Raw genomic sequence first — 15868 nt, forward strand, 5'->3', positions numbered from 1 at the left:
ACATATGTATATGTATGCATATGGCATAATGCATGCACACTTAAAGCCTCAAAAGTGCCAGGCTGGTGCCTGCCAGCCAGCCAGCCAGCCAAATGGCATGACAGAGATGCAGAGCAATCCAACTACCAAACTGTGGGTATCCCAAAGTAAATGGTCAGAAAGCGAGCAAGAGTTGGATGAGAGAGAAAGCTTAGTAAAATACTTTCATAATAATCTTTATGGCACAACGTTGTTGGCCAAAAAAATAGAGTACAACAACATACCCAACACCCACACACACACAGAAAAGAAAAACCGCCACCTAAACGAACTGGTGCTAAAGCAGGCAAAGGGCATTAACAGCCAAAAGGAAGGATGCCAAAAAAAGGGGCGTGGGTGGGAACGGGGCGGTGGCGGGGGCTTTTTGAGAGAGCTGTGATTTGCTCCTTCTTGTGATACGCTTCTTATGTATGTACTATTAGTATGTGTGTGTAGTTTACTTGTTTGCTTTTTTTATAAAGCGACCCAAAAATGTATGCTACACTTTTTTTCGCACTACCAAAAACGCGCAATGAAACTTAACAAAAAAAAAGAAAGAAAAAAACAAAGAATAACAGAAACAGAAGAGGAAAAAACACGCACACACACACACACACCGGAAAAAAGAAGAGAAAAGGGTTTTTATGGCTTTGTCATGCTGCCTGATGGAAAATGCTAAAAGGATGCTGAGAAATGTTCAGTTGTACTACAAGAAAAATATACAAGATTTTGGATGGCAGTTACATTTTTGATACCCTTTTTAAAAGTAACCATATGCATGAACTTGAAACAAGCCTTAGTAAAATCTGTTTGGAGATTCTGAGTTTGTTTTTTGAATCATCAAAAAAAATACAACAAAATACAATTAAAATGTGTTTGTCATTAGGTGTTTCTATTTTCTTGCTGCTGTTTGTTTATTTTTTTCGGCTATTATCCATGAATGACTGTGTGAAGTTGAATGTCCTAAAATGTGTTTGTCATTAGGTGTTTCTATTTTCTTGCTGCTGTTTGTTTATTTTTTTCGGCTATTATCCATGAATGACTGTGTGAAGTTGAATGTCCTAGTTGTCCCTACCAGTACACTTATACAAAATCCTCTATGCCATACCGAAACCGAAAAGTTGAGTTCTATATGCAATAATTTTTCTGGTTTCTACTTGCCATCGCCGTGAAACAGGTAAAATGAAAGCGGAGGCGGAGATGGCAGAAACATAAGCATGAGCAGGTGGCAGCAGCAGCAGCAAGAGCTGGATTTAATAAATTCTAATGTTTGCTTACCTTGCCCGAAAGGCTTTCAACCTGAAACCGCACACACATGCACATGCAGCAGCTGCTGCTGCTGCTGCTGCAAACGCTGAATGTCCAGGCAACAATGTTGGAAGCAAACCAGATGAAGCTTGAGTTGGGTTGGCGGCGTTGGGGCAAACAGATTTACTTTTATTGCAAATTGCAATGCAGAGTAAAAGATGCGTCCGGATCTTAGCTCTCTCTCTCTCTCTCTCTCTTTTTATTTTTTTCTGGATAGAGTAGAGCATTTTGGATATAGACATTTAAATGAATGAATAGACAGTTATTCTCTCTTGCAGAAGGAAGACAGCGTTTCGACAGTAGTTTCGAGTCGGGTCAAAGGAAAATCGCCCGTGGGGCCTGTTGGCAAATGGAATGGGATGGGATATGTGCATGAATTGCATATTGCAATGGCTTACAGTGATGTCTAGTGCTAAAGACTTGACAGCTTCTCCAGCAGCGCAAGAAATTATCTAAACAATTTCATCTTTTTCAAATAACTGGCAGTTTTAATACAACATTTAATCCAAATCAATGGCAAACAATGTGCAAGAAATAAACTCTTAAAAGTAATGGAAAAATAGTTGACATTTTAAGTACTTTTAACTTTTAAGAAGCACACTCGTATAAAGTAAAATAAAATAAGTATAGCTTAATAATTTAAACACTTGTTGTCGAGATAATGTGGGAATTTTGTTCATGGAAAACATTTTATTAGATTTTGAAATTAACAACTGAAGAGAATTTAATTTTGACGGTTCTTATGTAACGATCTTAACTAAAAATTGCTTATATGGAATATACACTGTAAACATTTACGATTTTGTGTAGTTGCCTAATTAATAAGAGCATTTTCTATTCCAACCTTTTACACACTGAATAGATAAAAGGAAACTGTGGCATGGACTCAACTGAGGGCCAGACTAATCTACTTTAGGGGCTAGCCACTGAACTACAAATTTTGAATAGATAAATGCAACAGGATTTACAAAAGCATGGAAAAAAAACAAAAAAAAAAAATAATGAAAACAGAAAAGAAACTAAAACTGATGTGAATGAAAGGTTTGAGCAGACTGCAATGGTCTTTAAAGGGTGGGGGGAAGGTACGGCGAAGCCTTAGGGATTAGCTTAGCGAAACCATGTCCAGAACTTCCACCTGCTGCGACGACGTTGCTGTTGGACTGGCATCTGTGGCTGGGGCATTATAACTGGAGGCGTAATTGGCAACAGGGGCGGCTCCTCCTCTTCGCTCGACATATCCAGTTTCTCTTGTGTGGCCCGGTAAACACATTGGCGATACTGTTCCATTAAAGTGAAACATTTGCACGAACGCTGATGATTTTGGTGTAGACAGTATTGCAATTTTTCCGACACATCCTCGCAGGGTCTTGGATCTCGACTCTTAAAGTGGCGACCAGTATGAACGAGCAGACGATCGAATTCCTGATGGATGGCTTCATTGGGTCTAATAAGGAGAGGAGAATAGAACTTTAAATGGCCTTTTGAAAAGGCCAATAATAAATTCAACTTACAGTCGCTGCAAATCTTCAATAACACTTAAAACATTTCCCGATTTCGATTTCTTTGGTTTGATTGTTTTCTTTTGATTTGGATTTGAATTGATTTGGTCATCTGTAGAAGAGATATCCGACTTCTCTGGCTGTTCTTGCTTCTCTTCTGTGGATGTGGTACTTGGCGATGTGGATGCGGTTGCTGTTTCCGATGTGGTGGGTAAATTACCACCAGCATGGCCACGGGAAACGCCCAACATGGCGCCCATTTTGTTTAGATATACGGTTTATTACTAACTATTTGTTTAAAAGACAATCTAAAATATTGAAGTAGTATTCATGGCAATAGTTTTAATCAAAATGATGTGAAAAGTTTTCATGTTTCATGTTTAAGAATGATGAGCAACATATTTCTCTCTGTCACTCTGTTTTCGTCTGTTTCCTGTCTCATGTCAGTCTCTGGGTCAACTAATCAAGCCTAAATTACCTGTCTTTCCCTTTGCCCCATCCATTCCATCATTTTCATTCCTCATTCATTTTGGTCCTGTTTGTTGTGCGTTCTGTCCAGGACAGAAACTTCTTCTGTTGGCTTCTCCTGGCGGGCATAAAAAGTCAAAAAGTTCAAGTTGCTGTTGTTGTTGTTGCTGGCATTTTGTTATTGGAATTTTCATTGGCGATGCCCACAAAAATACTTTTTCGATTAAACTTTAACGGCGCGTAAAATGCCAAAGCCAAATAGCCGGAAAATGCTCAAGGACCAACGGAAAAATTCAGACCTCCTCCCCATCGCTTTCTCCCTGACTCTCGTCCAAATGCCAAATCCAAATCAGAAAATGATTAATTACAAAATGCTTTGCCGCTCGACTCCTACTGGTATATGGCGGATCTCTTCCTTTCATTCCTTGTCCCTGTCGTTGTCCCTGTCCCTGTCCCTGTCGTTGTCCCTATTCCTATCCCTGTCCTGTCCAGTTCACTGTGGCCTGCCAAATGCCAATTAGCGAAAATATTTCCCGTGGGTTTTCGTCGCCGCCAACGCCGTCGTCGTCGCCATTGAACGACTAATGGATATAAATTAGTTTCGGTTACGAATGCGGGCACCAAAAAATACCAAAGACCAAGCAACGCCCACACCAAAAATTTCAAATACAACAAACTGGATGGATGGGGAATGGTAACATTCTGGCAAGTGGAAATTGGAAGCTCGGACACACACATTGGAAAACTGGGAACTGGGGACTGGCAACTGGCAAATGGCAAATGGCATGCAAGGCATCTTCTTGTCCCAGTACACATGGTTAACAATGGCTTTTCTGGGTTACGTCGGCAAATGCAAATCAGCGCCGTGGTCAGTTGCGATGGAATGAGATGGGATGAGCGAATGAGAATTGCATTTTTGGTTGAAGCCTCCTCGTTAACTGGCGGGCATGTTTCATGTGTCTCGCCTTGCAGCGAAATATATTTCGCGAAAGTTTCGGCCGCAAATGCCACAGTCACAGACTGAGTTAGAAACGCATTGTCCATCCAGTTGATGCAACCATGTGCAACCAGGGCACATCAAGTGTTCCACGAAATTAATTCGAAATGCTGAAGAACTGCACATTCAGCACATTTTTAATTTAATCCCAATGTTTCTCTCTATTACTTTTGATATCATCAAATTATGAAATTCTTTAAGCCAATGAGTTGATTAAAACTTCTTCTCATGGCAGAACAATTTTTAATTGCGTCTCGTGAAAAAAACATTTAATTGCCAGGCATGTGCACAAAACTAAACCACATTTTCCGACCCACCAAACCATTCTTCATTCAGGGTTTTTCACCGTGAAAAATAATAGAAAATGTGCATTGTGTGTGTGTGTGTGTGTGGGTGTGTGTGTGTGTGAGTGTGTGTGTAATAAAAGATTACAATCAACATGAAAATCAAGCGTCAAAAAGTTTTGCCGCCACATAAGCCGCCGTAGACGTAGTTTTTCATCCCGACATCTTTAGCCTTCGTTGCAATGATGTTGCCACGCCCACCATAAAGCCACCACGTTGGGGGTGGGGTGGGGAAACCCCACAGCAGCAGCTGAAGCTAAAACTGCTGAAGCTGTAGCCACGTTCCAACTTTCTAGTGGCACGCGAAACCGCACAAAAATCTCCTTACCCTTTTACTCCAACCACTGACCCCTCCCCGCCCCATCCACTATATATGCTACGAATTTTTCGCACATTTTTGCTCGGTTTTTTTTTGCCGCTACGTATATATTTTTCAGCATATAAATTTTCGTTCAAGTTGAAAAGTTTCACATACTCCTGTCACGTAACACGCAGTGGGGATTCTCTTTCCTCTAACAACTCCACTGCAGTGGATGATGTTGGTGGCGGTGGTGGTGGTGGTGCTGGTGCACAAGTGGTGGAGAAAACGTGCCGGACGGATCGCGTGCTGGCTAGAACGGAGTAGTTTTGAAACATACAGAGGTAGAGGGAGGGAGAGGGAGAAAGAGAGTGCGAGCGAGTCCAAGCCGAGTTGCTAATTTATGGCTTGACATTAGAATGCAATCATATTCACTTAAAAAAGTGCATAACTTTTGGCTTTTACATTGTTGTTCTTTCTTCAGCTACTTGCTAACAAAAGAAAAAAGAGAAAAATAAGAAATAAAGTTTTATAGCACTTGAATTTAATTGCTTTACAAATTGTTGCTAATCGTAAGTAAGTGCGTATGGTTAGGACTATTTGGTTCATATGAATTTGATACAACAACATAGAACCCTGTAATGTCATAGCGGCAGGGCGAATAACTGCTGGAACTAATTGTGAATTGTAACTAACAATAAAGAAACTAAAGAAGAAGAGTACGATATACTAGCTCCTAAGCCTCATTAAAATGAAATGTAAGGCCTTTTTCTGAATATAAACTGATTATTACAGTTACATCTGTTTACCTAACAGTTTACTTTATTCTGGTCTGTTCGACCATAATCTATATCTCTCTAATAAGATAGATCATATATTAACATATCGGGACCACATTGCATTGTTTAGAATTGTATTTATTGTTCATCATATTGATTGAGTACACCGATTTGATTCCTTAAGCTATCTTGAATTTCGGCAAACAACAAGCTGTCCGCATAGGTAACAGTTTGATTCTCCCTCTCACCAGCAAGTATGGATTGACGCACTGCAGCAGCCTCGTAAAGCAGGCAAATGGTATTGGTATAATTTGTGGGAAATTTACCTTGAGGTGGCAGCCATTCCTTTTGTTTGCCATCGATATCGATTAGTATGTTGGGACCATAGAAATCAATCAGCTGGGGGAGTGGGAGTTGTCAATACGATTTACCTAGTTAAACTCGTTTTTATTGTGTCTTACCGTAACTTGGCCTTTGGTGCCTGTGATGACAGCTGTATTGTTCAGCTTTTCCAAGGAACTGAGATGCAAGTGAGCCTGACGACCGCCACTGTAAGTCAATGTGGCGCTGACTTCATTGTCGATGCCTTCGGCATTCAAGGTGCCAGTCGCTTCTATGTTTTGAGGTTTCTCTTGAAAAGCCCACTGAATGGCTTGAATGGCATAGATACCCAGATCATAGATTACACCACCGCCCAAATCACGTTTCCTAGAAACATACATTTTTTCCAGATTAGGTCACACAAATGCAATTACTTTTGGTACTTACTGTAAACGCTCCACTTCAAGCATAGGGAAGCCCAAATTGGCCTCCACAGCTTGTATATCACCAATTTTCTTGGTGGCAATGAGTTCCTTGACATATTGATAAGATGGAAAGAAACGCGACCATACGGCCTCCATGAAGAAACGTTTATTAACCTTGGCAGCAGCCACAATGCCCTCCGCTTGCTTCCTATTCATAGCCAGACTCTTCTCGCAGAGCACATGTTTGCCATGGTTCAACATCAGCACGGATAACTCATAGTGCTGCGTATTTAAGGCTCCAATATAGACGACATCTGGAAAAAAGAGTTATATACCGATGGCAAATCAACTCCAATTCCATCGTACTTACCCACATCCTCGTCTTGGGCCAATTCAATGTAACTACCATAGGAATTGGGTATCTCATGTTTGCGGGCAAATTCCTGAGCACGTTCCAGAGAGCGGGCAGCCACAGCCTGCACCTTATGCTCAGTGGAGGGTAGAGCTCCGACGGCAATGACAAAATCCTCGCTGATCTTGCCAGCGGATGCAATGCCCCAACGCAAAAGTTTCGACGACATGATATTTAATTGATGAATGTCCAAATTTGTGTTTGTGGCTGTGTTAAATAGTTCGTAATTTTGAAATTCAATGTTATCAGACTGATGTTGGCTTATCTCTTGGTTACTCGGATGTCTGCCACACCCCCACACACCTCCACACACAACCGAAATCTTGATTAGCCAATTTCACAATGAAATTCAGTTTGACCTCTCTCTCTGATTTTCAAGGGGACAAACAAAAGTTTTACTAGAAAAGCCGAAAAAAAAAGATAACCTAAAGCGAGCCTCTAAAACAGCCTTTGTCATTGTCTGACGTCACATTACTATAACATTTACTTATCTATAACTTAAAGTGGCTACTTATATTTCAGATTTCATTGAAGGCCGTAAACAAAAAAACAAAAACCAAACAAAAACAATGCCAAGTTCAATTGAATGTCAAGGTTATAAACAGAAAATCATCACCATGCAAAGCCAATTATCAATTTAAGACCATATGAAACTTAAGTTCAAATAATTTATTGATTTTGCATTGGTCTTTTATTGTTATTATTGGATTGCAACAAACAAATATTAATAAGCAAATTAATATTTACTGATAGCTAAAGAGGCAAATGAATGATTGTTAACTGCCAGTCTGAAAGAGTTAAGATTAGTTCCAAAAACATATTGGCCTTTATATAGTTGGAAATGCTTTCATATAAACATCTTTATCTCGAAAGTTTCCAATGGCTTGATTAAAATATACATATATGTCCTTTGATGCTTTGGAGTTGATCAAAACATTTGATGAGCGAGAGTCCAGGACGTCTCAGTACAATCCTATGCCTTCTTTTGCTTCTACTACCACTCCCATTCCCTTAATCGTCTCTCATTCATACTCTTTGACAGGCTGTAGAAATTTATCGACACCATTAAACGCAGCTCTGGCAGAAATTCTCGTACCCAATTTCTCAGTCTCTCTCTCTCACTCTCTCTCTATCTTTCTCATGCTGTGTATTTCTTTTTGCTCTATCGAATTTTGTTGGTGATTGGAAAGGGAGCAAAGCAACGCGACGGCGTCTGACATGCAATTTATAGCCCGGAATGGTAATTGGCAGACGAGGACGACGAGGACGCTCTACTTGTACCGACTACTTGCCCCCTTCTCCAGTCAACCTGACTGCTGTTTATTAATAAATTGTCACTTGCATCCCCAGACTAGACCAGACCAGACCAGACCGTCCCAGACCAAGGCCAAGCCAGACAAGCCCATGCTCTTCATGCTCTTCATGCTCTTCATGCTCTCCATCTTCGCATTATAGTTGATTGCCATTTTGATTTTGGGCTTGGCTTTTCTTTACCCATATATATATGTATGTATGTATATACATATATATCTAGTGGGTTGGTGCCAGGACATTATCCACCCATTGCCAATTAGTTGCCATCATCGTTCATCCGTAGAGCGACGACGACATCGACAGCGCCTGCTCCTAGCCTAATCCTTGTTAAGCTTCATCGAAATTGTATCATTATCATATCGAGCGCTGTCATTGTTGGCTTACACAATGCTTGGCCTGGCGTCCTTGCTTCATTTTGCCAGCTCCACTCTCTTCGACTCGATACCTGAGGGAAATCTAACTGGAGCGTTAACAAGTTTTCTTCTTACACTTTCTTTATTCGCCTTGCTGGAGCTTGGACTCAGCTTAAGCTGCTTATTATTTCTAAAGAAATTGAGAAATACCCTCCCACCTCCAAAAAAAAAAAAAAGAAATAGAAAAGAAAACAGCAGCAAACAAAACAAACTACAAAATAAAGAGCGAAGCCAAATGCTGCTTTAACTTTACCCTATGAAGCTGATCGCTTGATGACCATTTGCCACTTTGAACCCCATCAGCTTACGTTTTTGGTATCCGCCTCATCACTTACGGTTAATTGTGATGGGAAACAAACAAGAAAAAAAAAACTCCCCCCACATAATTCATTTCTTTTGGACAGGGTTTGGGTTGGGTTTGGAAAGGCTCCTCCGATTCTAACAAGCACATTAATAATATCTTAACTCAGACATTGAAGTGGCGCCCACAAAACTGAAACTGAAACTGGGAGCCAAGAGGAGCCAAGGAAGTCATCGTCGCCATGGTCGGACGTGGTCGAGCACAAAATGCAGTTAATTAATCATTTTGAGGCAAAAGTAGTTTGCTAGCTTGATTTATTTTTGGCCATAAGAAGCGAACAGAACGACGACCAGACCGCAACACACAAAAGTTAAAGTTTTTATCTGCTGACAGGCAGGCGCGCCCCCTCAATGACCCCTCCCCCACCACCACACACCAACGCCCTGAAAATACCAACAACAACAACAAAAGCAACTGGCGAAGCATTCTAGGCCAAGTTATTAAAAACCATCTAACAACCATAGCAAAAAGCAAATTAAAACACAGAAAAAAGCAAAGAAGTCGAGGAAAAAGACATACGAAAATTTACCGAAACTATGCAAAGTCGCTTAGACATGCGAGTCACAAAGAAATAAATTTTCATTCATCATTCTCAAAGTCTCATTAGCTGGCCAACAAAAAGGAAACTAACAAGTATTTCTTTTCTAATTTATGATTTCATAAGACTTGCCATACAAACTGTTCGTTTTTTTTTTTTAAGTATTTTAAAGTGATATGTTTTCTGATTGATTGGATTAGCGGGAGTTCGGTAATTCGATGTGGTAAAGCTCTTGTCAAAACAATTGTGTAACTAAATTGGAAATCCCTTTTGCTGTTGATTATGGGTATGCGAGTAACGTGTGTTTGTGTGTTGTGTGTTATTGTAGAATGCCGAAACAATCAGCTCTAGAGCAACATATGAGTCGATTAATTAAACCGCAAGCGTTTAAGCGGCAAACCGCAGGCAAGCAACGTCAGTCATGATGGCAAGCCAAGTTTACTTTAATTTGACTTTCACTTTTCGCACACACACACACACACACACACATAGTAGACACATGCACAGTAGACACCCGCATCCGTCTCCTTTACCCCCATCCCTTCTATAAGCCAACCGCCGTCCTTATACCCATATCCATTCCCATCGCGGCAGAGGCAATCAAATTTCGTATTAATTATGTGCTTAACCAAACACCTCCTCGCATGCAAAAGGTTCAAGAGGAGGCGAGGTTGTAGCATCGGTAGAGGGGAGTGGCAAATTGTAAACTGCTAGCTCCTGGCAAAAAGATTATGCTTGGGCTCATACACACACACACACACACACACACACACACACACACACACATCTAAGTACACACACAGTCTACTGGCCATGCGGGTCAGGGACAAGCGACAAGGCAATAACTCTTTGGTTTTCACATTTTATATGCGGCCACCCTGCAGACCCTCCTTCCCTCCTCCCCTCTCCCATGGCCCCTGTTGATGTCGAAAATCCTTTTGCGGCTTACGTTACACCAACGAACGAAACGAAATGAAAACCAAACCAACCAGACAGACCAGATAGAAATTGGGCGTTCTAGGTAAGTGGATAGCGGCCAGTGGCTGGGGAAGCTGCTAAGGGGGGAGTGGGAGGGGGGCGTGAGCCTATGGAGAGAATGTGTGGCAACTGGGACCGGCGACACATGTTACGGGTCAGTTGCCGCCTGGCTTACATTTTGTTTTTGTGTGCCTACAAATTTGATACATTTGCATATATGTAGATATGATTATGAAATCCTCGATGCGAGCTGGATAAATCCAAGTGGCAACAACTTGAATCCATTGAATACATTCATGTTTATTGGTTTACATTTACCTTGATTGCATACAAGCCCAAAATTTTGTATTCGCTCTAACCAGTTGACCAATTTGTATCCTTTCATCCTTGGATGAAACTTTGTCACGAAAATATTCTAGACCACCCGAAAAGTCATTTATAATTGACTTATTTAAGCAACCCCTTTGTATGACTAATCAATCGAATTAAATCTTATGCCAGACAATTTTCAAAATCGTTTATATACTTAAAATTTCAGCTTGGTTTTTATATTAGAATTTCTCTCATAATTTTATCGTATTTTTTAGTTTACTTCTATTTAAAAGAGCATAAAATTTTAAGAAATGAAATGGAAATTTTTCATCTTTTCTTTGCTTTTCTTTTCAATAGCTTATCTGTAATAAAAAAGACAATTTCTTGGCTAGAATTTTATTTGCTTTAGGACCAAAAGGAGCGCCTTCTTTTGGCCAATCAATTGGCTAAGAAAACATTTTGCAACTGATCAACTGCTTTTGTTTTTGTTGCACTTGGAGATTGATGTCACATTTTGAGAGTCATCATCCTTTGGGGTTGCCAAAACAAAGACAATGAGTGGGCGTGAAGCATGTGTAGGGGGGGGGATTGGTAAGAGGCACAATGGCATATGTGAAATCAAATTAAATTAAGCAAACTGCGCAAACATTGATAAAGTGGCAATGCAATTGCAAGAATCGTGTTGAGTCCAGTAATGTGAAGTGGTTCGGAGTGGAGTTGTATCCACACTGAGACATGAACCACAACCGACAGAGAGATGGGTGAGATTGAGACTGAGTATGCCACGGAGCCAGAGATGGCCATAGCCGGACACTGGCATGGATTGTGATGATGGTGGCAAGCCATCAGGACCAACATTCTTTGCGTTGTCATCTGTAAAGTAGGGTAGATTACATAGCTTTGAATGATGCCCAGCCGAGAAGATGCCGGAAAATGCCCACAGAGACATGAGGAAGCGGAAAGGGTTTGTTCCGAATGGACTACAGGATGCCCCGTATACACCAATGGTGCTCGAACAATTGTTTAGCCACTGTTAACCAAATGAACTGCAATCGGATATACCCGGCCAGTGGAATAATCCATTGAGGCAACGTGGCTGAGGGACAATTGGGTGGCGTCGTCGTGCAGGCGCCAACAACTCAAGGAAAAATCAACAGAAAGGAAACACTCAAAGAGGAAGCAACGGGCAATGGGCAATGGGCAAAGGCAAAGGCAAAGGCAGACTCAGAGTCATAGACAAAAAGACAAGACCGAGAACAAAAAATGTATAGAATAGAAGATAAAGTAGAGAATAACGCACAAATAGCTAGAAAAGAGCGACAAGCGGCGGAGAAGGAAAGACTAAAAAGCAGGATACATTTCAAATGACATCCTCACTCTCTCCCCCTCGCTCACTCTCTGCATCCCAGTTGTCGTTCTGCTCCGATTCCAGCGTGCAGGACTTTGACTGGGCTAGTAACTCGAGTAATTGGTAGGCCACACTCCCCTGCAAATCCCTCCAAGCCCCTTTACCCATATCCATTGGTGCAGTGGCCTCATCCGTATGCCCCATGTTGAACGTTATGTCTTCCACAAATGTGTCTTTGTCACTGCGTCACTGAAGCGTGGTGCGTTGCAATACCAGCAGTAGCCGCAGATCTCCCCCCACACCCCTCAACCTCACCTCAGCCTTTACCCATTCATCCTCTCTATTGTCTGCCAAGCCTCTATCTCCCTACACTACATTGCAGTTGGGCAAATGCTTTGCCATATCAAAAGTGAAACTTTGACATATAATTTCTCGCATGGATTTTCACTTTGACGACATAAACGATGACAATACCATGCCTTTTTTTCTCTCTCTCTCTCTTTCTCTTTTTCTTTGCGAAGAAAATGAATATATGTATGCATATGACGAAGATATCACACATCTTACCTACCTATCTAACTCCTTTCCTTCTGCCAGTTCCAAAAGTGTCGCAGACGCGTTTTTTTATACCATACACCCATAGGGTGAAATGGTATATTAAAGTCGCCAAAATGTATGTAACAGGCAGAAGGAAGCATCTCCGACCCCACAAAGTATATATATTCTTGATCAGGATCAACAACCGAGTCGATCTAGCCATGTCCGTCTGTCCGTCCGTCTGTCCGTATGAACACCTAGATCTCGGAGACTGTAAGAGCTAGAGCCACCAAATTTGGTATGTAGACTCGTGTGGTATGTAGAGTGATCAAGTTTATTTTAAATTTTTGCCACGCCCCTTTCCGCCCCCGCAATTTAAAAAAAGCGTTTATCTCAAAAACTATTCCAGCTAGAGCCACCATATTTGGTATGTATATTCGCTTAGTAAATGCACACATTTTGTATGAGTAAAAATTTAAAGCCACGCCCCTTTTCGCCCCCGTAATTTGAAAAAACTCGATTATCTCCCGTTGTTTTCTACCTTATGCAATCAAATTTGGCATACTTAAATTTGATATTATATCCAGCAAAATACCAAATTTGATTAAAATCGGACAAAAAACAATCGAGTTATGCATATAAACATTTTTCCATAAGGCCGGAGTTGGCCGTTGGCTGGTGGGGGCGCTAGGGTGCTCGTATGCTTGAGTGAGCGAGATACTAAGATATGCTTGTAAGAAGCATGTGAAAATGCATTTGTTTAATAAAGTTGAAATATTTGCTTTACTGGTGTATGGTATACCTAAGTCGGCGAGACGACTTACTTACTTCATATCTTTTATTGGTCATGGCAACGCTTGGAATTGAACATCAACATTATTATCTTTATCATTATCATCAAGTCACATGCTCGAACAACTTTTGCCAAAGTCAATCTCTCCCATTTTCATATTTTGGCATCGAATTGCCATTGCATGGCCATCTGTTACTCTTTGCTACTACATTTTGACTTGACTTGATTGACAATCCTTAAAATGGCAATGAAATAAAAGGTTTTTCAACAATTCGTTGAATATTTTATAAAAAGGTTAAAAGGTTACGATGAGTTCGAAATTATTTACTCAATTTCCTATTTAGTATACATGATGTTGATTATTTTTAAGCTATTAACTTGATCAGTGAGCTTCCTTAAATTATTTGAAAGTTATATAAGTAATGGAGATGAAAAATCTAGGTTTTTTCTCTCCAATATCCTTGCTTTCCGGTTAGCCGACTAGTACTCGTTGACTAATACTGACTATTCGAATAGACAATAGGCAATCAAGCAAATGGGATCAACTGGTAATTAATTTCAAAAATATTCTCAATCATCCAATTACGGCATTCAGTTGACCAGAGAAAACAATGCAGTAGCAAAAGGATTTTGCATTTTTGCTGCTCCTTATTACAACGAGTTATTAATTAGAAATAGAACACCTAGAATGTTAGTTGTTGTCTGCTTGTATGTACATACATACTACCTCAAATATTTGCATGCTGTGGGGTCAATTTGGCAAATTTATGTATTTATGTAATTTTATAACTATTAACTCGTTTGATAATGTTTGAGGAATCCATTGAATTTCTTGCAGAGGAGCATTCTTTCAAAATTGCATTGTTTGTTTGTCCTTTTGTTGGGTATGAATTTCAGTTGTAGTATATTTTGTATGTTAATATTTTAGCTGCTGTTCTTGCTTCTAACAATTTATACTATAGAAAAGCAGGAAGACAACAACAAAAGCTCTGCGTGTGTGTATGTAAAAAATTATTCGTTATCCACAATCGTTTTCATTATCCCCGACGGAACTACCTTTTAGTATTGCTTCATCAGGGGGAAACTCCACCTACGAGGATATCAAATTTTAAGAATCCAAGTAGGCCTTGACTTCAATTTGGGCATGCCCATAACCATATACCTAACGAGCACAATATCGAGCATTCAAAACTTCATAGAAATTCGTATAGAGAATATAAAAAATACGTATATAAATATTGTATTCTTTACAACAAAATTTATTAAAATTTCTACAGTTTTTAATTGTATAGAAAAAGCAATGGCCCTTAATCCCCATCTTTGCGAGGATAAGCAACTTTTGAGCTGGCTCAACAGAGTGCTAGTTTCGGAATATAAGCGAATTGAGCATCTGAAGAACGGAGCAGCCTACTGCCAATTGATGGATATGCTGTTCCCCCAGTCATTAATAAATTTGCGGGATGTTTTCTTTTCAACCACATGCCCTAGAGAAAGCCGAAAAAACTTGAAATTATTTAGCAAGGCTTTGGAGAAAATGGACATAAAGAGAGAATTGCCAGTTCTCGAGCTGATTCGTGGCAGTCACTCGAAAAATCTGCAAATGCTCAAATGGTTTAAGTCCGTCTACGATCTGAACTACACGGGCCGCAATTACGACGTTTTGGAAGAGCGAAACGGATGCCGCATGGGTTACATAGAGAAGGAGAAGCTCGAGTCGGCTAGCACTCAACAAATAGCCCCACCAAAATGCACGGTGCCCAAAGCCAAGATCAGTTCGATAAAAGATGTTTCGCACGAGCCGGATAACCTGACTACTGCAGAGAAGGTTGTCTTATTGAAGGCCAAGGCGCAAAAGGCACGTGAGGAGTTGAAAAGGATGGAAGCAACTCGTGACTATTATATCCGTAAGCTGAAGTACGTCGAGCAGCTATGCAATTTGTTTGAATCGCCATCGCAGCAGCGCCAATTAATCGAAGCTGTCAAGAAAACTTTGGCCGAAATTGTCATGGCTGCCAACCTCGACGCTACAGACTAATAACTACAATTTGTAGTGCCATCCATTCACTTTATATGGATGCAAAAAGTAAAAAAAAAAAAAATTATTTATTTCTGTTAATCGTTAAAGCAATGAACATTACAAAAACCCTTTACTACTTTGGTGGTAAGGGACCAAAAACACTTTTTTTATTGAATTGGAGAGATATCCTTTAAATGGCACATCGGCCTGACCTTTTGGTATACCTCACATCAGTTCGTGACAAAAGGTAAACCCATTTCCATAGTTACATATTTTCCGAGCTTTAGTTTTTATGAAATTTGACAGATTTATATGAGTCTATCATAAATCGCCGTGCCCACTTAGATCACTTTACGTTGAATAAGTTGATAGATGTTTTTATACCATA

At 40.3% G+C, this 15868-nt stretch overlaps 3 protein-coding genes across 3 annotated transcripts; 1 reads left to right on the forward strand and 2 right to left on the reverse strand.

Annotated features, from left to right (window-relative positions):
• Nucleotides 1–1985: 1985 nt before the first annotated feature.
• LOC6644482 lies at nucleotides 1986–3193 on the reverse strand. The gene is made up of 2 exons (XM_023177015.2): nucleotides 2838–3193; nucleotides 1986–2770 (listed from the first exon to the last, which is right to left on the reverse strand). Exons 1-2 carry the CDS (start codon nucleotides 3083–3085, stop codon nucleotides 2434–2436), a joined length of 585 nt encoding a protein of 194 aa, XP_023032783.1. The 5' UTR covers nucleotides 3086–3193; the 3' UTR covers nucleotides 1986–2433.
• A 2656-nt stretch (nucleotides 3194–5849) lies between these two features.
• LOC6644481 (trans-1,2-dihydrobenzene-1,2-diol dehydrogenase) lies at nucleotides 5850–7064 on the reverse strand. The gene is made up of 4 exons (XM_002067387.3): nucleotides 6828–7064; nucleotides 6480–6771; nucleotides 6173–6419; nucleotides 5850–6110 (listed from the first exon to the last, which is right to left on the reverse strand). Exons 1-4 carry the CDS (start codon nucleotides 7036–7038, stop codon nucleotides 5850–5852), a joined length of 1011 nt encoding a protein of 336 aa, XP_002067423.3. The 5' UTR covers nucleotides 7039–7064.
• A 7581-nt stretch (nucleotides 7065–14645) lies between these two features.
• Nucleotides 14646–15641, forward strand: LOC6644479 (microtubule-associated protein RP/EB family member 2). The gene has a single exon (XM_002067385.2). It carries the CDS (start codon nucleotides 14764–14766, stop codon nucleotides 15496–15498), a length of 735 nt encoding a protein of 244 aa, XP_002067421.1. The 5' UTR covers nucleotides 14646–14763; the 3' UTR covers nucleotides 15499–15641.
• The last annotated feature ends 227 nt before the right edge of the window (nucleotides 15642–15868 follow it).

Source organism: Drosophila willistoni, assembly GCF_018902025.1.
Source record: "Drosophila willistoni isolate 14030-0811.24 chromosome XL unlocalized genomic scaffold, UCI_dwil_1.1 Seg142, whole genome shotgun sequence".
Classification (NCBI taxonomy): Eukaryota; Metazoa; Arthropoda; class Insecta; order Diptera; family Drosophilidae; genus Drosophila; species Drosophila willistoni.